Here is a 23,605-nt window from a genome sequence, read left to right on the forward strand (position 1 = left end):
GAAATCAAGTTGACGTTAAAGCGGCCTGCGAACCAACCCTAGTCTGACACCCCTGCTATATATGAAAGAATTAGTGTGCTCTAGAAAAACAGAGAACCGATTTGGATTCTGCACCCAGAAAGTAGTTAAAAATAGTTATCAAACCTAACTAGAAAATGTGATCACCTGTATAATGGTGTCCAATTTTTTTATGACACCAAAGCTGCTGCTCAAAGTCCTTTGAGACTTTCCCAGTAATTCTTTATCGGGCATTGGACAGTTGTTGCCCAACACAATGCGAAATTGTGTTAAACAAATGAGGCAACAGGTGGTGATACGGGATGGCGCGCAGGGAGCTGATTGGATAAAAAGAACAATAGGAGCAGGGCTGTGCTGATGATACACAGCAGGTGTGTGTGTGTATAGAAGGGGATTTAAAACAGCAGTATAGGCTGCACATTATGTTTGACTCGACTCTTCCTCTCTTTTAAAGTATGAAAAAGGAAACACAAGCACATCCAAGATAAAATACTTATATTTAGAAATAGTCATTGCTCAAGTGGTCCTTGTACTGTTTATACATGTCTGTTCCTCCTCACAGCAATTGCTTTTACAAAGCGGAGGATTTCAGTCAGTGGTGGGAAATTATTGGTTGATGGCCATATATGACCAGGAAGAACATTTGCTGCATTACATTCCGGATTATAAATAGACAAATTGCTATGAAAAGCACCAAAAAATGTTATCCAATGTTTGTGGTACTTTATTTTTGGGTTTCGACAGCTTGTAGGTGCGACGAGCGGATTGCAGCAGGCTGTGAAATGGGTTCTGGAAGGTGTATCTGCAAAGTGCAGTTTGGTGGAGAAAACTGCGAGAGATGCGCAGAAGGCCACTATTATTACCCTCAGTGCATCCGTAAGTTTACTTTTCACACACATCTGCTTTGATTGGTCTGTTTTTGCCTTGAGGTGAACTGTAAAGAAAAGCGTTAAATGTGTTGATTCCAAAACTCAGGCTTTATGTCCCATGAATTGCATGTAGTGTTTCCTCATCTTATCTCCCTAATGTGTGTTAAAGCGGAAAGATAAGCACAATTTCTTTTGCTGATTTGACTTCTGACTGTCTTTCTTTCTTTTGGAGATTTTATTCATAGATACATAACTGTGCATTTGATTTCTAGTACTTGTGTTTTGAACAAATTTAAGTACATTTTAATTCCAAGTCTCTGTATAGTGAAAATACATTTCTAATATTCTTATATGTTATAATTTGATTTGGAAACATGCAGATGTATATTCAATGAAAGGGGAGATTTTTATTTTTAAAATTTACAATTGGGAAAATGTTTGTGCTGCTGGCTTGAAATAGAACAATTCATTTTCTTCTCTTTTGGGTTACTTTGATTTTGCAACCAGGTTATCCTGAGCACCAGGCAACTACCAAATCCCCTTCAGGATCAATTATTGGTAAATATAGATAACATAAATATACACCTAGACAATAACAATGATAATACAAATAATACTTCAATCCTGTTGTACTTTTTCCCCCCTGTGTAGTTCCTACTTCCTGCCCTGTGGGTTATTATGGCTCCATCAGTTGCCAGCGTGAGTATGATTAGAATTTTTTTTACACGAAACGAGCAAAGTTCACTTCTTAGAAGCAGTTCCCAGGAAGTACTTTGAGGTGAAATGTTAATCTTGAGTCACAGTATTTACTGAATATTGCTCTGTGTGTGTGTGTACACGTGCAGGATGTGCGTGTAACCTGGGAGGGACGGAGCGTGACGTGTGTGATGCCTCAGGACGCTGCCTTTGTCGTGGCACTGTCGAGGGCCAGCGATGTGACCGCTGCACACCAGGCTTTCACTCATTTCCAGATTGCCATGGTGTGAATGACGCATACAGATACATCAACCCTATAACACTATCTAAAAATGTTAGTCTTTATTAGTTTGTAGAGGCCGTGCATGATATGCGTTAGAGCAAGAATGATTAACAAGAAATAAAGTTCAATGATTGTTCATGATAAAGGTGAAATTATTGGTTTCTTAGAAAACCTACTTTAATACTGTGAAGTATATGGTCAATATTAACAGTATAGTAGTATATTTATTATGTGTTTGTAGTCATGTACAATTTAGAAATGTACTGTATTTATTTCCTATCTCCAGCATGTCTTTGTGATGGAGCTGGTGTGGCTGAGAGTGTGTGCAGTGCAAGCGGTCAGTGTATTTGCCTCCCCAACTATGGAGCTCCAGCATGTGACCAATGTGCACCTGGTTACTATGGATACCCAGAATGCGCTGGTGGGTCATGTCATAAACAAACATATCGTCATTTACTCATCAGGAAGCAAACTTAAACTTATATTAGTTAAGTAGCAGCTGAAAAATGAACAGAAATATACTGTAATGGGAATAGCAATTTAGTTTAACATGTTCAATCCACAACTTACAAGAAATCCACATAGAACTTTTTCATGTGAATGAAGCAATTCCTCTTTTGCAATTCTGCAGGAAATGTCGCATGTACACCACCTCTGTTTAATTTCATATTGTGTATTTTGAGTGCCGCATCATCTCCCATCTTCCTTTTATGGAATTTCCCTAGAAAAGACAACATTTGTGATGGATAACTTGAATTAAAGTGACCTTTTGCCCGCTTCATTTATCCAGCCTGCCAGTGTTCCCGGGAAGGTTCATACGGCACCCTGTGTAACGCCCTGTCGGGTCAGTGTCTGTGTCTACCTGGAGTGTCCGGCCAGCAGTGTGACCACTGCGCATCTGGACACAGCTTCCCTACATGCTTAGGTGACACAAGAAACAAAAGAAATGCTTTTTTTAAAATGTACTTTTTGTGGCATTGAGCTCTCAATGTATTCATCACTTTGTGTTTCCAGTGTCCATTCCTGAGTGTAATCCATATGGGACAGAGAGTATAGAACTTCAAATGGTATGCATCCTCTACAAAGGTTATTCTGTTGTTTTTATAATTGTTTTGTTGTGAGAGTGTGTGTGCTCAGTACTCTCGTTGTTTGACCGACAAAGCATAAGACATGTATCCTAGTTGCAAAGCTCCCCTAAAAATGAACTAGATATGATAAAAAACACAACTGCATAATGTCCATCACAACATATGCCGATAGTCATAAAACCAGCTGTGTGAATTCTAAACCTCAATAGGTCAGTGTACAATTTACATTGTGTGATAGAAAGAAGGCGTCCTGGTGTGTAAGTGGTTAGTGTGTCGGCCCCACAGTTCAGGGTTCGATCTGAGGTTCGGACCTTTCTGTGGGGAGTTTGCATGTTCTCCCCAAGCTTGCGTGGGTTTTATCCAGGTACTGCGGTTTCCTCCCACATACCAAAAACATGCATTGTAGACTGGTTGAAAAGATAATAAAATAAAAGCTGCATAATCATTCTTATACTGATTTTAATCCCCCCAAAAGAAAAATGTTCTAACCCATTTCCGTCAATCCCTGTCTCCATTGTTGTTTTAGGGTTCCTGCCGCTGTCGAGCCAACACAGAGGGTGTCTTGTGTGACACATGTAAGCCTCTACATTGGAACCTGGAAGCTGACAGTACACATGGCTGTGAAGGTATGCTTTAAAGAAGTCATAATATCCCTATTTTTCACCATTTTAAGCATTAAAAGGTACAGTAATTCTAATGCTCAAATGTGGATGCTTTTTTATTATATGGTTAAAAAGGAGGTCCTAAGGATAAAATACGTTCCCCTGCTACAGATCTACTCTGTAGCAAGAATGTGACCTCCACAATGAAGGGGAAAAATGTTTTAATATCAGAAGAATGGCTCAATTTCTTGCTGCCGGACATTTATGGGAATATTTTTATTTCACCCGGTTGACTTTAAAGCTCCCGGTGAGCTTTTGTGCTGTTGCTCTTCACGCATGAAAGTGACTATATCCTGCAATCAGAGTCTATTCATTTCATATTGTTTCTCTTTTCCTTTCACCTCCCCCAATTTAATTTAAGGCTGCAGGTGCGATGTCAAAGGGACGCTGAGTGGTGTTGGCGAGTGTGAGCAGGTAGTTCCATGTGTTCTATTTTTGTTTCGGGATTTTTAGAGGTTGTGGAGGGAGGCATCAACTGTTGTTGTTCTGTGACTAAAATAGCTACTTTTCTGTTATTTCTAGATAAATCAGAATTACATTTATTTGTTTATTCTAAAGATTTAAAGGGAGCAATTCTCAAAGCGTGTGTTTTTGTTATGTATCAGGTCCGATTAATTTAATGAATGAAATGATGCCTTAAGTTTTGCCTGTCTCATCCGATTTTACCCAATATAGAATATGCTTATCATGCCTCGGGCTGAGATGTTTAGGGAGGGAGCCAGGGGGTCGTAGTTAGTTTGAACTTGTTAAGGTTGGGGCTGGCAGGCCTAACTGCTACATTTATGCACACATGCTAATGATATATATATTTTTACCCAATATATGAGCTTTTGTTTTTTCCATCGACAGAGAAACGGGCAGTGCCACTGCAAGCCCCATGTAGGCGGGCGTACATGTGACTCCTGTGATGATGGCTACTACCTGTTGCAGAAAAAAAATTATTTGGGTTGCCAAGGTGAGCTTAAGGTCACAGAATTGTTCCTGATTCATTTCTGATGGTGTTGAATCCTTTGCAGGTTGTGAATGTGATTTAGGTGGCGCTTTAAACAAGGCTTGTGACGCCACATCAGGACAATGTCGCTGCCGCCAAAACATAGTTGGCCTCCAATGCACACAGTATATTCAAATAGTAGTTCAAGTTAACAATTTTGTATGTTATTTGTCCATGTATTTTTATTTCAATCTATAATGTTCCCTCTCAGGCCAGCACCAAGCTACTATTTCCCTACTTTGCATCAGTTGAAGTTTGAGGTGGAGGACGGCACTACACCAAACTCCAGACCAGTGCGTTTTGGTTACAACCCCCAAGAATTCCCAGAGTTCAGCTGGAGAGGTTACGCCCAACTGTCCACTGCACAGGTGAATTTTAATTTTAATTGTATACTCTTGGTGCTGAACAAATTGAATTGGACATTTTCTGCCTGATAAAAGGGAATTCGATTCAATTCATGACTTACTTCAAATCAAGTGCAAAATTCATGGTTTACAAACATGACACAGAATAACATTATACCATCAAAACATTATTTCCTACGATTCATATTGCAAGCAAACAAGCTTTACGCAGTGATGCCCACTGCCATACATTTGAATATTGATTCATTCACTCCGTTTCCGAAGCGCACATTCTTACAAGGGTCACAGGGGTGCTGGAGCCCATCCCAGCTGACTATGGGCACCAGGTGGTATACACCCTTAATTGGTGGTTACCCAATCGCAAGGCACAAGAATACGCACAACCACACCTGCTCATACTCATACCTAGAGGAAATTTAGAGTGTTCAACCAGCCTTCTGTGCATATTTTTGGGATGTGAGAGGAAACCGGCATACCCGGAGAAAACCCACACAAGCCCGGGGAGAACATGCAAGCTCCATACAGTGACGACCCACCTTGAATCAAACCCTCAACCCCAGAATTGAGGCTGATGCACCACCCATGATAAAAATACTGCTTATTCTAAATGATTTTTTTTTTTATCATTCTACTCTTCAGCCTTCTTTTTTTAATCTTTATATCCCTAATCTTTTGGTCTGATATTTGCTCCTTCTGATCTCCTCCTCTGTTAGTAACAGGAAAGCGATGCCTTGTTTTTCAGCCAGAGGTGATCCTCACCCTTGCTCTTGGCTTTCCTGGTACTTTCCATATTGTAATGCGCTACGCCATTAAAGGGAGGGCCACGCGATTGAGAGCGAGGGTCACAGTGGCTGAAGTAGCTGGCTCGCAGCCATGCTGTGACCGTAAGTGCAGGGTGTCCTTCGGCTGCTTTTTCCTCTCCTGCTTTTCCGTGTGTTATTTAACCCAGTTGTGATGCCACCCGTTGCTCCCTCCAATTTTTTATCCCATCAGTTGTATGTCACTGTGGTTCCCTCTGCAGAGTGAAGTCAGAGTAACAGTGCATGTCGATCCAAAAGATGTCAAGCGCTACTTATATCGTGTCATGCTGCGATTCACTAACCCAAGCCGCACAGATGTGAGTGGTAGTGTCAAGGCGGAACATAACAGAGGCGGCGCAGGTAAGTCAGCCTCTTTAGTACGGAGCATATAGCAGGAAAACGTCTGGAGTTAACTATATCACTCCTAAAATTGTGGCTTCTCAGTTTACACTGCCTTGCTCATTTCTAATGATTTTTCAATGAATTGTTTTCAACTGTTTTCAAGTTGACATCATATTAACTTTACCACTTGCAATACTGAATCTAGAAAAACATCATCATTAACCTTCTGTCTTTTAAAGTCTTTAATGTTGATTTATAAATTAACCCACTAGCGGCTAATCCACAGTGACAGACATCCAATCTATTTGGACTGAGGCAATCAAATGGATTGGACGACTATTGAGTGACAAACTAAATTAAATTTCCTGCAAAATAATGCATGAAAACAGCCACATGCCGCCCTGGGGCTGCAGAATGCATGCATGTATCATAACAAGGCGAAATCAAAGATTTAAATATCACATTTGTGCTCCTGCAGCATCACAGCAGAGTATAGAAGTTATATTCCCTGAAAGCCCACAACCCTCGTTCCTCACCGTTCCTGGAGATGGCTTTGCCGAGCCCTTTGCGCTGACGCCCGGAAACTGGATCATCCACATCAAAGCACCAGGGGTTCTGCTCGTGAGTTGCTTCAGTGAAGAAATATTACCAAGGCAACCAAGAATCATAAACACAAAAGTCAATTTCATGATGTAGATCTTTAACATATAACCTTGCGCAATCCTGACAACAGGGAGTATCAACCCATATAGTTTAAATGTGATCTACGCACCAAATTGAATGGACAAATACTGACACCATGTAGGCCCACAACCTAACAACAATATTACCGAACAATATTACTCAACTTACAAAGTAAATATATCCACATTTCCCCTAATTTCAACAGTTTGTGCATTTTTGCAAAAAAAACTGTTCTTGTTTGTTGAAAATGTTCAACAATGGTAATGATGGTAATGATGGGAACAATTTAGAGTGTTTAACCAACCCACCGAGGATTGGACCTTCGATTTCAGAACTGTGAGGTGGTTGTGCTAACCACTTACTCACTGTGCTGTCAGTAATGATGTTTTAAAAACATAGTAATTTACGAAACGGCAAAATTCCTGGTCGCATAGGCGTGGTTTACACAAAACATTTAATGTTTAATTGCAATTTTAAAAAATGGTGGCAAAATGTCAACATTTAAAAATGGTCTTCAATTTACAAGCTAGTTGAGACTTACAATTAATCTCTTTATTTTAGAAAAATGCTTGCAACATCTCAATATTTTTTTAAAGCAATGAGAATCTGAAATTTTGCTATTTAGGAAACTTCAAGTCAATATATAAATGATTTCCGTATGTTTGACACATATGTCTATACTAAATCTGATCACTGGAGATGTCCAAAATTTTTGCTTCACTGACCCAGAATGTCTCTCGGTTCCTCAGGACTATTTGGTTCTGCTGCCTCAGGATTACTACGAGGCACCACTTCTGCAAGGAGAGATCACAGAGCCCTGCACATACATCTCAACAGCACCTAGAAATAAAAAGTGATGACATGTTTTTCATGTTTGAATTCAGAAAAAGGCAGCCATTATGTTGAAAAACAAATGTTCAACTGTCTCTTGCATCTTGAAGCTGTCTCCTGTACAAGCACGTGGCCATGGATGCGTTTGGTTTGGCCTTGGGGTCGCAGGGGAGCTTCTCTAGCCGGAGGGGCCGCAATAAGAGGCAGACTCCTGTGCGGCGGCCCACCCCGGATCACCCTGAGATGGCCTATCTGCATGGCATACAGGTGGGCGAGTACGTGATGAGAGAACAAATTCTTGGTCTCATTCTTTAACTGTGTTCTTCATTTTTCCCCTCTTGCAGTCGCAATTACAGCTCAGTCTGCGTGTTTTTCAACCTGGACCTCATGCTCTCATCTTGGAATATGCCAGCGAGGTGGACAGTGTTCAGAATGTCAACATCCTAGTGGGTGTCCAGCATGGTGGGCAAATGCGAGCCAGGGCGAACATATACAGTTGTGACTATAGGTGAGTCCTGCAAATGACATTGTTGCTCACTATTCCGTTGTCATACATCGATGCTTGCCTGCTGCATTCTGTAAATGAATTAATGCGGCCCACAGAGCTGTTATGTGAATGCATTTTTTTAACCCTAAAATTTCTTTCATAAATATGTAAACATTTTCTTTTTTAACTCATTCCCTGCCAGTATAGGTTTACAGAAATATAGTATTCCCAGAGAATGTGTTGTGGCAATTACTAAAAGAAGAAGATAATTTATATTAAAACACACTGGTTTGGTTATATATCACCGTACATTACAGCCAAGTGAATGAATAATAGTTCATCATGAATTTGTTAATAATTAAGGTTGATTCCAAATACTAGCCATTACAGAAACATAATAGCGCTTTTTTGTCCAAATTTGTTATTTTCACCTGTAGTTAGATATGGACCTTTAAAAAATATATATTTTTAAATAGATTATTTTTCTCAACAAATAATTGGTCACCTATAAAAACAATGCAAAAAACACAATATATATATACATACAATTCCATATACTATCTAGTGTATTTTTTAAAAACATCATGACCTAATGATGCCTTGAGCGCAAGAGTTTGTTCAACCTATAATATTTGCTTTTTGTTGTGCCCTCATAGCTTTTTATGTCGGAGTGTGGCAGTGGACAGCAAAAATCAAGTGGCCGTGCTGCAGCTCGCTCACAGAACAGAACTTCTCCTGCAGATGTCCACTGCCTCTTTCTTGCTCGTAAGATGCATTTCTACCTCCATTTCTGTAGAACAACAAACTCACCCGCCAACATTTTTGCTTTCAGCACAAAATCTACGCTGTTCCTGCTAAGGAGTTCTCCATGGAGTATGTGGAAGCCAAGGTGATGTGCATCTCAACTCACGGCCACTTTACTGACAATAGGTAAACTCTTAGACTCTAAGACCTTAACATTTAGTTTTGGCCTGCTTTTTTCCCAATATTATTTGATTTTTTTGTGGTTGTAGTCAGCACTGTGTTGTTAACCCATTGGGCAAGGCTTCACCAGGCTGGGTTTTACACGCGGCCATTGACGGCAAGCTGAATGCTGTTCAGCAACAAAGAGACAACATTGACTGGCGACAGAGACGACAGTTAGACTTTTCTCCTCAAAGTGACAAGATCTTGCTCAAATACCCTCAGGTATCAAAGAACAGCCATAATAGATTCGCCCATGATTTTACTTTATTGGCTGTCATTGTTGGTAATAGATATCCAATACATTTCCATTGAGAGGGTTAGAATAGATTGGATGTCTATTGTCCTCAATAGCAGCAAATTACATATAAATTTCCTGTTTTCATCCATTTAGACAGAAATAAGCTTCACTCCCAAAGTGCCTCTCCCTGGCCGATACGCTGTAGTTTTGCATTATCGCCAGCCGGAGCATGTTTCCTTTCCTGTAGAAATCCGGGTGGATGCCGGTCATGACTGGAAGGGTGAGTCTTGTCGCTGCTAGTTTCAATGAATCCTCTGTAAAAAAAAAAAAGTATTTTCCAGACTATATATCACACTTTTTTCACAGTTTGACTCAATACTCAAGTGTGACGTATATTTTGTTTTGTTGTTTTCTCTGACTACCAACAGCATTTTATCTTGTTTTTTTAGGCTATAGTGATATGAAAAACTTAACAGCCTATAACCAGAAAAGTACCGGAATTAGAAAGATAGCATTTCTACTTAAACTTCCCAAAGACAGTGAAAAGCTGAGGCTGAATTCTTGCATTACAGGTTCCATCAATGCATCGTTCTGCCCCTCAATGTCAGGCTGTAGAGACGTACTGATCGCTGACGGGCACACAATCCTTGACTTTACCCAGCGATCTTGGCAGCCACCACTCATCTCAATCATTATTCCTCTTCGCAAGACCCTTATTCTGGTTGGTGCTTCAGTCTAAAAATCCATTGAAGTATTTTCTTACTTAATGTACTTTACTGATATAGGATCATATATTGCTGGTCCCTGAGCATAGTTACACTCCTGACCTCTTAAGAGAGAAGCCACTGGACAAGTCGACACTTTTCATGCAGCAGTGCAGAGGAGAAGGTTTCTTTATTGAGTAGGTGGATACTTAAATTCCACTTGAAATGGCAATTTCTTTGAAATGTTTATTTATGACTCAACTCAATGATTATCATTAACAGCGATAGACATACAAATTTGACTTTAGCGTTAAGTCTGCTCTCATGTTTCCCCAGCCCTAGAACATCCTCCCAATTTTGCCGAGAGTCTGCACGCTCTTTGGTGGCATTTTATAACGACGGAGCTCTCCCTTGCAACTGCGACCAATCGGGGTCCACTGGATCTGTGTGTAACCCAGACGGAGGAAAATGTCCCTGCAGGCCTCAAGTCATCGGGCGGAGGTGTACTAAGTGTGCCGCCGGGTACTACGGTTTCCCTTACTGCAGACGTGAGTGAAAGCCAAACAGCACTCGCTTAGATTCAATGCGCAAAACAACCAAGAAAGTGCAAGTGTTTTTCTTATCGAGCAGCGTGCGAGTGCGGCCGGCGACTGTGCGACGAGGTGACTGGTCGTTGCGTGTGCCCGCCTCAGACGGTCAGGCCCACCTGTGAAGTGTGTCAGAACCAGACCTTCAGTTTTCATCCTCTGTTGGGCTGCGAGGGCTGCGACTGCGAGGGGAAAGGCCTGCGAGCTGATGCCGGGCCCATGTGCGACCGTGTCACTGGACAGTGCAGGTGAGTTCAAAAATGTTTTGACCCCAATCTTAAACTGAACCATAAAAAACAGATGTAATCTGATTCAAGTTGCACAATTTTCCGTCATTGGTAGACAGATCTGACCTTGTCATTACATGTGTGTAGCTGCAAACCCAGGATTAGTGGACGGCAGTGTGATCGATGTGCTGCAGGATATTACCACTTTCCTAATTGTGTCCCTTGCGACTGCGAGCAAGGCGGAGTCACGGCCGAAGTGTGTCACCCCGACACGGGGAGGTGTCTCTGCAAGGTAAACCAAATACGGCAAATAACAGTTTGTCTCTTCATACATTCAATGCAGTGATCGTTTAACTTGGGTTTCAAACAGATGAATGCCATTTCGATTTAGTTAAATTGTAAAATCTTATGTAAACTTCTGTATTTTCCGCACATTAAGGCAGACTGGATTATAAAATTCAGTAGTAGTAAAGGTGCTGGTAGTAGTAGTAGTAGTAGTAGCGGATTGTGTTATACATCCACAAGATCAGGGGTTTTCCATATCTCCCTTCTCTACCACACCTTAATCAAATAATCAACTCCTCAGCAAGCATTCCAGAAGCCTGATAACAAACCTCACTATTTTATTCAGGTGTGTTGATGGAGGGAGACATGGAAAACAGACTGGATAGGGGCCTACGAGGACCAGAGTTGGGTAGATAGATTGCACTAGATAGAGCTATAGTAGTAGTAATAGTAGTAGTTGAACCCTATATTTTAACCAGGGAATTTAACTTGTGGATGTTTACAGGCTAATGAGCTTTGTGTCTTGTAAACATATCCTGCCTAAGCCTGTAAAAATCCATAAATTAACTTAAACTGCAGGGGATAACCAGTTTATATTCTGATAATTTCAGTAACTGTTTTCTCCATCACTTTATGACAGAATAAGATAGTGTATTTGAAGTAAAGAAATGTTTTGGGGAATAAACAAATACGCTGTAGCACACAAGTAGTTTACTTGTGTGTACTTAAATTAGCATGACAATACAAAGTTTTATTTTTTACAATGTAGCAGTTAGGGCTCATTGGGGTCACCAACTCCGGTCTTCAAGGGCATAAATGCAGTCTCTTTTCCATATATCCTTTCTCCAACACACCTGAATCAAACAAGCGAGATCAATATAAGGCTTTTAGACAGCTTGCTGATGAGTTGAACATTTGACTCAGGTGAGCTCGAGGGGGGAAACATGGAAAATAGACTGGATAGGTGCCCTCGAGGACCGGAGTTTCTGACCGCTGTTATAAAACATGCTTGATTACTCAGCCCTAGCTTTACTCTTTGTGTTTCCACGCGTATGTCTGTAGAAAAATGTCGCCGGCACCAGGTGCGACACATGCCGGGATGGCTCCTTCTACTTCGACCCGTCCAACACTGATGGCTGTACTGGCTGCTTCTGCTTTGGAGCCACCGACAAGTGTCAGAGCTCTCGCAAACGCCGAGGCAAAGTCAGTGTCATGACCTAATGTGGAATTGAATTATACGTATGCATGTCCCTCATCCCTCTCTGCTGTAACTGTTGTTAGTTTGTGGATATGCGTGGCTGGAGGTTGGAAAGCTCGGACCGCCGAGAGGTTCCCTCCGTGTTGAATGCAGCCAGTAATACAATGGTAGCAGATGTCCAGGAGCTTCCGTCTTCAATTCAAGCTTTGCACTGGGTGGCCCCGGGCTCATACCATGGAAACAGGGTGAGTCAAGTCTGTGGTCACTTAATGGTAGATCGACATTAAAGCAAGATTATTACACATGTTGTACTGTAGTATATCTAATCCTTTTTCCTCCAATCATCCCAGGTGTCGTCTTATGGAGGGTTCCTCACCTACCAGGCCAAGTCCTTTGGGATTCCCAGTGAAGGAATGATTCTTATGGACAGAACCCCCGATGTCTTACTGACTGTATGATTGTAAAATTCCGTTTTGGGCTAAATTATTTATCCTTAATGGGGCCCTCATTTAAGTCATTGGCTGCCTTTGATGGGGAAAATGTTCACTTCATTTTGACTTTCAGAGGCTGGCAGTGAAAGATTACTAAGCAAATAGGCAGGATGTCTATTACTGTCAGTGGCATTGAAATATGAGCATTTGCAGTCAGTCCTCACACTTTAAATGAATTAGATGTCTGTCGTTGTCAATGGCAGATTATGACAAAATTAGTAAATATTCTCTCATTTGTTTACTTTAAAAAAAATATTTAAACTTTGCTTCTTTCTTTAGTTTTTTTTTTAACACTTACATTTAATTTAAAAGCTTAATAAAGGAAAATAGAGTATTCTGTTATTTTAAATAGCCTTATTTAAAAAACAAATTCAATAAAAATTATTCCACTGCAATTAATCATTTTTTATTTATTTAATGTTGACACAGAAAAAACAAATGTTATGTGATATTAATTTTAATTATTTTTAATCAACTCAAGAGTGTTGCAGGGCCAAAGTGTATTTCTGTTTGTATTCATTATGAACAATTCTATTCATAGTTGATTTTTATATAATTTTGTTTATTCATGAGATAATTATTTTTTTATTTATATGAAACAATAATGATTAATACTGGGATGTTTTTTTGAATGCAGGGTAATGACCTGACACTGATCCATTTAGCTCCTCAAGTCCAGTTGCCGGACAGAATATATCAGGGCCGCATCCAGCTTGTAGAGGTACGTAATTGCAACAAATATAGCTAGTAAAGTTATTCATGCACAGATTTAAAACAAGAAAAGAAAGAATTAGCCTAGATCCGGGTTTGACATTCGACAATGTCACAATACTTTTGTTCAAGTACCCAGCTCACTCATGGTTTGCTGTCTACAGGGAAACTGGCGCCACGCTGGTACCAACAGGCCCGTGTCTAGAGAACAGCTGATGATGGTCCTCGCAGGCCTAATGCATCTGAGGATTCGAGCCTTGTACTTTTCCCAGAGTCAGCGACTTAGTCTGGGCCAGGTGGGGATTGAGGAGGCCACCGACACAGGTACTGGAGGTCCTGGGAACACCGTGGAGGTCTGTTCCTGCCCACCTCAATTCGCCGGAGATTCCTGCGAGGTGAGTTCAATATATATCCATATAAATGGAGGCATGTCTTCTTTATAAAGTGAGTAAGTAGTAGTACCTACGTGAAATGTAATCATTTGTTAGTCTTTCCACTGAAATACACTCAAATGAAGCCACTTGGGTCTAACATTGAAAAATATTTCCATTTGTCCCTAATGTCCTTTTTAGGAGCCTTGCAAAACTGCAAAGATATTTAAAATGAATCAGAATTGTTAAAAAAAATTCAATGTGAAGAAGTTTAAGAGCATGAAATCTCAGAAAATGGTCACAGATGTACAAACAGATATTTTTGCTTTTCTTTAAGTAAGCACAATCCTTTAATAATTATTATAATTGAAAATCGGCACTGCTACTCGCAGGACCGAATTTTCCAGCTGTTGTCTGTAAACATGGTAACCACAGCTCAAAAAACAGCTAAAACTTTTATTTTGTGTTATTTTCCATGCTTCCCAAGGGTCTTACAAAAGCATACTCAAACACAATTTTAGGAAGTTTTAATAAATCATTAAAATACTAAAACTTAGTAAATTGTAAAATACACATAATACCAATAGATGGCGTTATATCTCATTTAACATTGTACTAGACAGACTTGGGCAATCCGGTCCTCGAGGTGCCGCTGTGAGTGCAGGTTTTTGTTCCAACCAATCCAGCACAGACAGTTTAACTAATTAGATGTCTGCTGAAACAAGAATCACCTGACTTCAATCCACTGATTGCACTTCTAAGACACCAGACTGGTGGAAAGGTCTGGAATTAATTGCACATGTCTGTTAACTAGAAGCTTCTGCTTACAGTGGAATGACTCACATTTGTTTAAACTATGAAAACAATCTTAAATAGATAAATATTCCAGGGTCAAGACGGTTGCTAACATAAAATTTGCGACTGCCCAGGAAATTATTTAACATTCTTAAATATCAAATGTCAATAGATGGTCTTAAACTTTTACAACAATTATGGCAAACCTGGAAAGTGACTAAAGTATCTCAACTTGCAGCATATTAGTTAAATTAATTCGTAATTGCAGTTCTATCGCTGACTTTTGTGTAACAGGATTGTGATCTCTGTTACCACACATACACATACCTGTCAACCTCTGCTGATAACTGCCCTTATAAATGATTATGATTCCCCTTACAAACCCCCAAAAAACCTTACAAACACCGTACGACTCGTACTGCATAGCTCTTTGTTGAAGGTTGTGTGCTTGTTTCCGATAACTGCCTTTATAAATGATTATGATTCCCCTTACAAACCCCCAAAAAACCTTACAAACACCGTACGACTCGTACGATGTTTGTAAGGTTTTTTGGGGGTTTGTAAGGGGAATCATAATCATTTATAAGGGCAGTTATCGGCAGAGGTTGACAGGTATGCATACAGTTGTACTACTCGCTTTCAAACTCCTTCCATTTTCTCCCAATGTGAAAAAAATAGGGGTGGATTACCTTATCAGGTGTTGAATCGTCGGGTGGAGTAGTGTGGTGTTATTTTAGTGGCGCGGGACGTCCTCGAAGTTCTTCCAAGGTTGTCCCGACACGCCTGAAATTCGAATTGCCACCTTTTTTCCCCGCCGGCCAAATTCATCAGCTGAGGAGACTTAGGCGGACTGTACTGCTGGAAAATAACCAGCCGGCCTAAAGTCGGTGGCCTCAGGCGATGATGGGATGAAAATGCACAATCATGCAGACATAATATTAGCCATTATAAAACTGGGATCACTACCATGGCTACAACTCATAGGAACAATCCCAGCATTCCTCCGTTAAGGACACTGGAGTTTTTGTGCCTAGAATCATTCTTTTTTTCATACACGGATTCCATCTTGTCTGCATAGCTCTTTGTTGAAGGTTGTGTGCTTGTTTTCTTTTTTTTCAGTGCAGTTTTTGAGGTCTGGATTTGAGTTGCCTCCTTTCCATTGCTTACTCTAATGAGGCTAAGCATTGAAAATGGAAGTATGACGGAAAATTTCATTAGAGTCTACAATAGTCCTTATGAGTCTACGTACATGACGTCATTGTTACTCATTTGAGTTGGATTGTCCTCAGTCCTCACAAGTGTACTTGTGTATGTGATTGAGTCTGTCAATACTACGGACACACCTTAAAGTAGGTGTGGGTGCGTTGTTTGGTCAGCGTGATTCAGGTGTGACTCTACTGTCTGCGGGTGTTTGACACAATCGTAAACCACACACAGACTGTGTGCACACAGCTTCATTTCAGATTTTACAACTTGAAATCACTTCATTTTCATAGACATATTTGGGCTAAGATTTTTTCCATCAAAAATATATCTTGGTAAACCTGACTGATCCAAATACTGAACTTTAATTATGAAATTTAAAAGTGTACTGGCATTTTGAGGTCAACAGTGCATTCAAACAATTCATCGACTATCAAAATTTCCATTCATTCATTTTCTGTAGTACTTATCCTCACAAGGGTCGCGAAAAGGGAATTGTTCTGCCTGTCACTTTACATAACTGGCATAGATAGATGAAAAAAGATACATTCTTTCCAGTACATAATTGTTACATTTTGACTCTTGTGATCCCTCACAGTGGCGGCGAATATTTGCTCTTTGCTCTTAGTGTGTGCCACATTGGTGTGCGTTTATGACAGGGGATCGGTAAGGGCTGCATGTATGTGCTTGTGCGCTTTTGTACAGTCAGTGGAGTTACTCAGCTGGGGATGGGGCGTATCCTCAGTGGGCTTGTCAGTGCGCGCAAGTGTGTGTTTAAGAGGCAGAAGCAGGGGAAAGTGGAGCATTATTTTACACGGACTACACGTCAGGAATGCCAGAAAGCTCGATGGCTCGGCACTGGCACGTAACAGGGGTACTGCTCAGGATTGTGCTGTGGGGGTCTCTGATAGGACTATGCTTGGCTGGCAACCGGCCCGTTCGGGAAGGTGTTCACCGACCCCGCTATGGGAGACATGACGGCAGGTGGAGTTTAAGACATCAGGCGGATCAGAGGGTCGAGTATCCCAGGTTTAGTGAGCAGGGGAGCGACGGGGAACAAGTGGTCCGCTTTCCCTCTGTCAATGACGACTCAGACAGGAATCAGAATGAGGTAATTAGTCGGTTGGTCTTAAGGTGTGTTTATTTGTCTGATCAAAGGGCTGCGCTGAAATCAGTTAATGTTTTCTTAAGTTTAAGTTCAGCTACCTCTCCACTCAAAGGTTTTAAATGTATTCATGTAAAATGTGTTGCAATAATCAAACTATTGAATAAATTCAAAGTCTAAGACTGCTCTAAACTGTATTTTCATGGTCTTGTCTTAATAGAAATGTGCGCCAGGATACTTCCGAGATGGCATCGGGCCATACTTGGGTCGTTGTGTACGCTGTGACTGTAACGGTCTGGCGGACGAGTGTGAGGACTGGACCGGGAGGTGCCTGGTGAGCTACACGCATTTACTCTTGAGTACATCATACTCTCCAATGGAAAGCATTTTAAAAGTTATAATGATCATAAATCAAGCATCATACCATCACATTTGAGTATTGCAGATTTAACAAATGACTTACCGTACAAACTCACTCCAAATGACTGAATACAGCCTGAATCGGTCTACAGCCAATGGCAGGGCACAAGGAGACAAACAACTATTCATACTCTCACTCATACCTAAGGGGAATTTAGAGTGTTCAACCAGCCTACTCTGCATGTTTTTGGGCTGTGGGAGGAAACCGGAGCACCCGGAGAAAACCCACGTAGGCTTGGGAAGAACAGGCAAACTACACACAGGTGAACCGATCTGGATTTGAACCAGGGCCCTAAATGTGAGGCCAACATGCTAACCACTTGAGCCACCGGGCCGCACCCCTGAGCAATATAAAATGTTTTTTTTTCATTCTATTAGTCAATCATTTACCTACTCTACAGAGAATGTAAACATTTTGTCATGTAAATACACATATGGGTGGCATTCTACTCTAATGGTTTGTTCAGTTGGAGAATAAAAGAATTGTCTACAAATAACTAAGTTATATTAGAGTGAGTTTTTTTTTCCCCACTTCAGGTTAGGAAATGGTTGGAAATGAGAGATTGCGACAAAAATTATTGCTCCTCACCTTTGGCCAATGTTGCAACTTGTGTCTTTTTTTTTTTTTTGGTATTTTTTATGGCATCATAGTTTTCACTGTCATTATTCATCTTTAAAGAAGGATGCGCTTGTACACACTTGAACATCCCAACTATCATCATTATGTTATTCTCAAGCAAGACCGGGCCTGCGTTGCCATGTGCCAAAGAACACTGAGCTCACACATCAAAAACGCATTCTCGATTGCTCATCGTTCCTCCCACATTGTATGTGTGTGACAAATGACTTGATGGTCTGCTTGGGATGGGCTTTAAAAAACAAAAATGTCAACTTTTCACCTTTATATTTTTAGAACTGTCAGTACAACACTGCTGGAGACAGATGTGCGTACTGCAAAGAAGGTTACTATGGTATTGCGGCTCAGAAGACCTGCCAAGTATGCCCATGCCCTTCCAATATGGCCTCAAACAAGTGAGTTAAAAAATTACCAAATAATAGTATACCAAGCTTCTCCTTTCTTTTATAACACATATTGCATTTTTAGCTTTGCAGTAGCTTGCAGAGAAATCTACGGAGAGTTCCAGTGCATCTGCAGAGCAGGATACATCGGAGAGAAATGCGAAAAGTAAGTGAAACCCCCATTTATCACAAGGAGAAAAAAGTTCCACATCCACCAACACTTAAAATTGGGCTCCGAAGAGCGATGCAAATTCATTTCCAAAATATAACCTCCAAATTATACTTTAAGCTGTTAACGAATAACAGATGAGTAGCAATTTTAGTTGGAAGAACAAAGTGTGTGAGATCTTGAGCCCTCCCACCACACGCACTTAATAAGAAAATTAGCACTATTCTTAGATTTTGGGTTAAAAAAAAGATAGGTACGTATAATTAAGGGTTGAGTTCATGGGTAATTTCCCAACGTTTTGCAGTTTAAGTTGAATTCAACAGAAAAGTACCTGGTAAATGTACTTTTGAACAGAAGTCCTTTTGAAACGATTCGACCTTATTTGCTTCTACTTATACAGGTGTGCTCCTGGTTTCTATGGAGACCCACTGGTTCCGGGATCAAGTTGTCGCCCCTGCAATTGTAATGGAAATGCCAACATCTGTGATCCCAAGACTGGAGGTTGGCTACATAACTCACCAAATAATAGAATCCACTTATTTTCATCATTTTCCAGTGATAATGCACGAATGGCACAAATTGTAGAAAGCAAACAACACCTGTGACAGTTATTATACTAGGATGTTAACTTATTAAATGTGGGACCGCTGCTTATAATGAACATTTTTATCTGTGTTTTATTTATTTTGCAGTTTGCAAAGGCACATTTGAGCCTGGAGACACAAACACAGACAATAGCTGCCAAGGTAAACACGAGAAAAAAAACTTTTCTGCTGCTATTTACGTCAATGGTAGTGAATATCTTAAGGTTTCTCTCATTTTCTTGTGTTCCAGAGTGTGATAACTGTGCCCAAAGTTTACTACGAGACTTGGAAAACATGGATGATGAACTGGCGAGGATCAAAGCTCAACTGGATAACGCCTCCGCTGGCACCTCCTCCCAAGACAGGCTCAGGAAGTTGGAGCGAGCCGTATCGGACACTAAGGTAACAACTGGGGTAGGGCCTCTATAAACCAGTAGTGGATTCAGTTTCAAACTGCAGGATTCTAGTTGGCAAGTCGAGTCAGATTAAGAGCTTCCCGATGGCTCATGCATGGCCACAAAAGATATGTACACACGACAGTCTTGTATTCTATATACGTACACACGCAATGCACACACATGCTCAAGTATTGACACTTGTTCTTACTGCCAAATACCGAGATGGGAGTGGTTGTACAAACATTCCAGATGTAATTACAGATAAGTAATCACAGCGCATTTTGTTCCACTGTGCTTCAACTTGATTTTGAAAACAAACCAAAAATTGATAATGCATTATTTTAATGAGTGGTTGATTTGTTTTTTTTTCAAGCATATAAGGACTTGGACTGCTGCTCTGTGTGTGCTAAAGTAACAGTTGCTCGAAAATACAAATGATCTATTCTACTTTGTATTAGTCTATCTTTGTAGTTTATTTGAAGACCCTAATATGAGCTGATCCCTCACGATATTTAAAATCTATCTGTGCTCCTACTTTTTTTGTCTTTGTAGAATCTAGTAAACAAATTCAGTACCACTCTCAATAGTCAAAGTTCCAGGGTCAAACAGCTGGAAGATGATATGTTGACTCTCTCTGATGACATTGCTTCTCTTCAAGACAAGGTAATAGAACATATATATGTATTTTTAAATTTTTAAATATCCATTCATTTCCATTTACCATATTCATTGCCATTGATAGCGATGTCCGAATCCATTTTGACATCGGTTATCCTGATTGACAGCAGTTGAGTTCATTTCGTATTATAATGTATGATTTTTATTCACGTTCAGGCTGACCAGACGGCGGTGGATGCTGACAAAGCTGCTTTGGGTGTTGAAAAAACTCACAAGAGAGCTCGGGATTTGGACGGAGAGATTGAAAACATGCTGAAAAAAATCAAAGGTAAAGCTCCCGATCCCTTCAATGAATTTAAACAGGCTTATGGGCTTAATTCTTTTGTTTTGTTCTCAGGTCTCCTGGACCAGCTGAAGGACACGGGCTCTGGTGGAGGCACACCGCCTAGTGAGAATTTCACTAAGATGCTGGAGGATGCTCGAAGCATGGTGAAGGAGATGGAGAACAGGAACTTCACGCCCCAGAAGAGCGCCGCCGACAAGGAAAGAGACGAGGCTAGGAAACGTAGGGTACCCCCACATGCATACTTTTAACACCCTTACTCGAAACATACTTCAACATTTTGCAAGAATTAACAACTGCTGTCATCTTGGATTCGACATGATATTCTAAATGACACATTCAAATTGATTCGTTGAGGACTAAAGTTAACACATCATTGTGCGTAAATACACATCAAATACAATATTTAATGACAAACTAATTTCTTTTGAGAATATTTTTTTCCCATAATTATTCTTTAATAATACACAATTTCTTAAATGTTTTTAATTTTTAGAATTACATTTTAAAATGCATTAAACATTATCCATTATCTGATTCTTAGGAACTATAACAAATTGCCATTTAATACAAAGAACTAACTTCATTAAATATTTTTGAATATATTAAAAACATTAAAGAAATCATGTCATTAACCCATTCATTGCCATTGTGGCAAGTCACCTTTGTCAATAAACAAGAAAGTGAGTAGACAGTAGCCTTAGACATTCCTATACATTTAATTATAATGCATACATCTTTAGCACTGAATAAATGAATATGTTCAATAATACAAAAAAATGCATAATAGAACAAATACAGAAATACTTTACACATTTCTTGACGTATTTACAATCATTTTACACTCCCTTATCCAGTCTTGGACTACATCAAGAGCAACGTGAGCAAGCAGTTGGAGGAAAACGAGAACTCGGCAGGGAAGTTGAAAGTGCAACTGCAGGACTACGAGACCAAGCTGAAGGAGTTGGACAAGTCTCTGAAGAGCGCCACTGAGCTGGTGAAGAGAGCCAATGCACAGAACGAACTCAACGCTCAAGCTATACCGGAGATGCTGGTAACCACACGCTGCAAACATGCGCTCAAAGGACAGTAGATAAGCACCTTAAGGACACGTTATCAAGACATAGTGAACAAATGTAGAGTATACTTGGATGTCTTCAGCTACATTTGTAATTATGGTTTTGATTTCCCTCAGGATCGCATCAACAATCTTAAGAGTGAACGCAAGATAGTCAAGGAGGAGGTGGAGGTGGCAGCGGATGAACTGAAGAAAGTCGAAGATTTACTTAAATCGCTTTCCAGCAAAAAAAAGGTCCTCATAATTTTAATTATTTCTTGTAATAGTTGGTGACCCCACATTTGATGAGGAGGAAGAAAACTTTAAAGCAAACAGTTCCCCCGTTTATGTGATTTTTATCTCACTTTTTAATGGTAAACCATGCACAGTTTGAAATTTGAGTGAAAAATGTTAATATTTATTATTTTTTAGACAACACACTTCAGAAAGAATTGATTTAAAAGCAGAAATAGGACCTGACATTCCTACTGAACTCTGAGTACACCCTGAGGCAACATGAAGAATTTGGAAATATTACAATTTATGATAAACGAGTATATATAATTGAGATACCGGTCCTAACACGCACTCTCTGTAGATAAAGATCAGTGCGCCTCAGTCAGTGGAATGCTGTAAATATCATTTTCTATAACTTCTCCAGGTGTACGAAAAGTTGGCCGCTGAACTGGATGGTGGAAAGACCGACTTGACCAAGAAGGTGAACGAGATTTCCAAAGTGGCGGCCAAGGAGAGTTCCGTTGAAGCGGCCGAGAATCACGCGGAGAATCTCAAAAAGATGTCAAAGGAACTGGAGGAGTAAGTTTATGGCGTGCAAAGATACACTTACAAGACACGTTGCCATTTTGAAAGTTTCAGTGAGCTTTTTTCTGTATTCTTTAGAGCCGTGAGGAACGCGAGTGAACGTCCCGAGGTTCGCAATGCCAACGACGCTATCGATGCCTACAAAAACATCACAGATGCTGTTAAAGCTGCCGAGGCTGCTGCTAATGAAGCCAAAGAAGCGGCTGACAAAGCTTTGAATGTAAGTCACTGAATTACAATTTTAAATTGTGAATCAAAGCGTTTATCTACTAGCAATTGGTTTTATTTCTTAATGCTTTCAGTGCGATTGATGATGATAAACCTCCCAACATGTCTCTTTTCATCTGTAAACTTAGTAAAAGAGGCACATCTATTTTAAATCCTTGAGATCTTAGGAACACGAAACACGAACTGTAAAAAAATGAATTTCATTTTTAAAACCTATATAAGTTTATAAACAAACAAAAAGCAAAAAATGAAAAATATGACAAATGGATATCCTTGATGCACAAGGCATTCTGCTGCGTATTATAGTCCGACAAATACGGTAACATAAAAAATAATAATAAAATACTTTGTCCGTATTTCATTACTTTTCTCATTGCCAACTATGGGCGCCAAATAGTTTTTAACTATGTCGGCGGCAAATTTCTCAATTCATTTGCTGCCAGTGACAGAGATGGATGTCCAATGTAATTGAATGGAAGCAAATGTGTTAGTAAATCAAACAAATAGAACTCTCCAGTTATGATTGTTTGCATGCACTGGTAATAAGATGACTTTAATAAATGATAACTTTCACAAATGTAAAGTAATGATTTACTTATTCCTTTCAGGATGTAAAAAAACGAAGACTTGCGGAAAGAGCAAAAGACCTGAATGAGAGTGGTGCTGAACTGGTGCAGAATGCACAAGAGGCACAGAATGTTTTGGATGGTATTCAGTTGTTCTTTTCACTTTCTCCCAGTAAAACTAGAACCTACTCACCCTTTCTCCATATTTACCTAGATGCTGCCAATGAAATTCCTAACATAAAGAATCGCCTGAAGAACGCAGACAAGAAAAAGAATGACCTTGAGGCCGACCTTGCTGATGCGCAAACGCAGCTGGACGACATTAGAAGAGGTACTGTGTGTGTGTATAGTGTGATGGCCAAGTGTGCAAAAACCTCAATTTC

The 23,605-nt window shown here is 40.1% G+C and overlaps 1 protein-coding gene across 2 annotated transcripts in view; it reads left to right on the forward strand.

Annotated features, from left to right (window-relative positions):
* LOC144085427 (laminin subunit alpha-3-like) overlaps positions 1–23,605 on the forward strand; it is a 48,000-nt gene that overhangs the window by 14,306 nt on the left and 10,089 nt on the right. For both annotated transcript variants that reach the window (XM_077614684.1, XM_077614683.1), the window contains exons 10-55: positions 763–894; positions 1,395–1,445; positions 1,539–1,586; positions 1,733–1,867; positions 2,153–2,287; positions 2,657–2,791; positions 2,881–2,933; positions 3,481–3,580; positions 3,978–4,030; positions 4,466–4,571; positions 4,633–4,732; positions 4,819–4,975; positions 5,994–6,132; positions 6,593–6,735; positions 7,548–7,651; positions 7,740–7,896; positions 7,974–8,137; positions 8,773–8,881; positions 8,949–9,046; positions 9,130–9,304; positions 9,474–9,600; positions 9,893–10,041; positions 10,106–10,221; positions 10,361–10,572; positions 10,655–10,859; positions 10,986–11,130; positions 12,186–12,326; positions 12,405–12,566; positions 12,672–12,773; positions 13,450–13,533; positions 13,688–13,918; positions 17,218–17,331; positions 18,331–18,449; positions 18,523–18,603; positions 19,007–19,107; positions 19,299–19,352; positions 19,441–19,592; positions 20,141–20,251; positions 20,423–20,534; positions 20,604–20,771; positions 21,407–21,603; positions 21,745–21,861; positions 22,268–22,422; positions 22,507–22,648; positions 23,265–23,364; positions 23,437–23,553. In XM_077614684.1, the coding sequence (XP_077470810.1) occupies positions 763–894; positions 1,395–1,445; positions 1,539–1,586; positions 1,733–1,867; positions 2,153–2,287; positions 2,657–2,791; positions 2,881–2,933; positions 3,481–3,580; positions 3,978–4,030; positions 4,466–4,571; positions 4,633–4,732; positions 4,819–4,975; positions 5,994–6,132; positions 6,593–6,735; positions 7,548–7,651; positions 7,740–7,896; positions 7,974–8,137; positions 8,773–8,881; positions 8,949–9,046; positions 9,130–9,304; positions 9,474–9,600; positions 9,893–10,041; positions 10,106–10,221; positions 10,361–10,572; positions 10,655–10,859; positions 10,986–11,130; positions 12,186–12,326; positions 12,405–12,566; positions 12,672–12,773; positions 13,450–13,533; positions 13,688–13,918; positions 17,218–17,331; positions 18,331–18,449; positions 18,523–18,603; positions 19,007–19,107; positions 19,299–19,352; positions 19,441–19,592; positions 20,141–20,251; positions 20,423–20,534; positions 20,604–20,771; positions 21,407–21,603; positions 21,745–21,861; positions 22,268–22,422; positions 22,507–22,648; positions 23,265–23,364; positions 23,437–23,553 (5,808 nt within the window). The remainder of the gene's footprint in view (positions 1–762; positions 895–1,394; positions 1,446–1,538; positions 1,587–1,732; positions 1,868–2,152; positions 2,288–2,656; positions 2,792–2,880; positions 2,934–3,480; positions 3,581–3,977; positions 4,031–4,465; positions 4,572–4,632; positions 4,733–4,818; positions 4,976–5,993; positions 6,133–6,592; positions 6,736–7,547; positions 7,652–7,739; positions 7,897–7,973; positions 8,138–8,772; positions 8,882–8,948; positions 9,047–9,129; positions 9,305–9,473; positions 9,601–9,892; positions 10,042–10,105; positions 10,222–10,360; positions 10,573–10,654; positions 10,860–10,985; positions 11,131–12,185; positions 12,327–12,404; positions 12,567–12,671; positions 12,774–13,449; positions 13,534–13,687; positions 13,919–17,217; positions 17,332–18,330; positions 18,450–18,522; positions 18,604–19,006; positions 19,108–19,298; positions 19,353–19,440; positions 19,593–20,140; positions 20,252–20,422; positions 20,535–20,603; positions 20,772–21,406; positions 21,604–21,744; positions 21,862–22,267; positions 22,423–22,506; positions 22,649–23,264; positions 23,365–23,436; positions 23,554–23,605) is intronic.

The sequence above is a fragment of the Stigmatopora argus genome, chromosome 12 (genome assembly GCF_051989625.1).
Source record: "Stigmatopora argus isolate UIUO_Sarg chromosome 12, RoL_Sarg_1.0, whole genome shotgun sequence".
Classification (NCBI taxonomy): domain Eukaryota; kingdom Metazoa; phylum Chordata; class Actinopteri; order Syngnathiformes; family Syngnathidae; genus Stigmatopora; species Stigmatopora argus.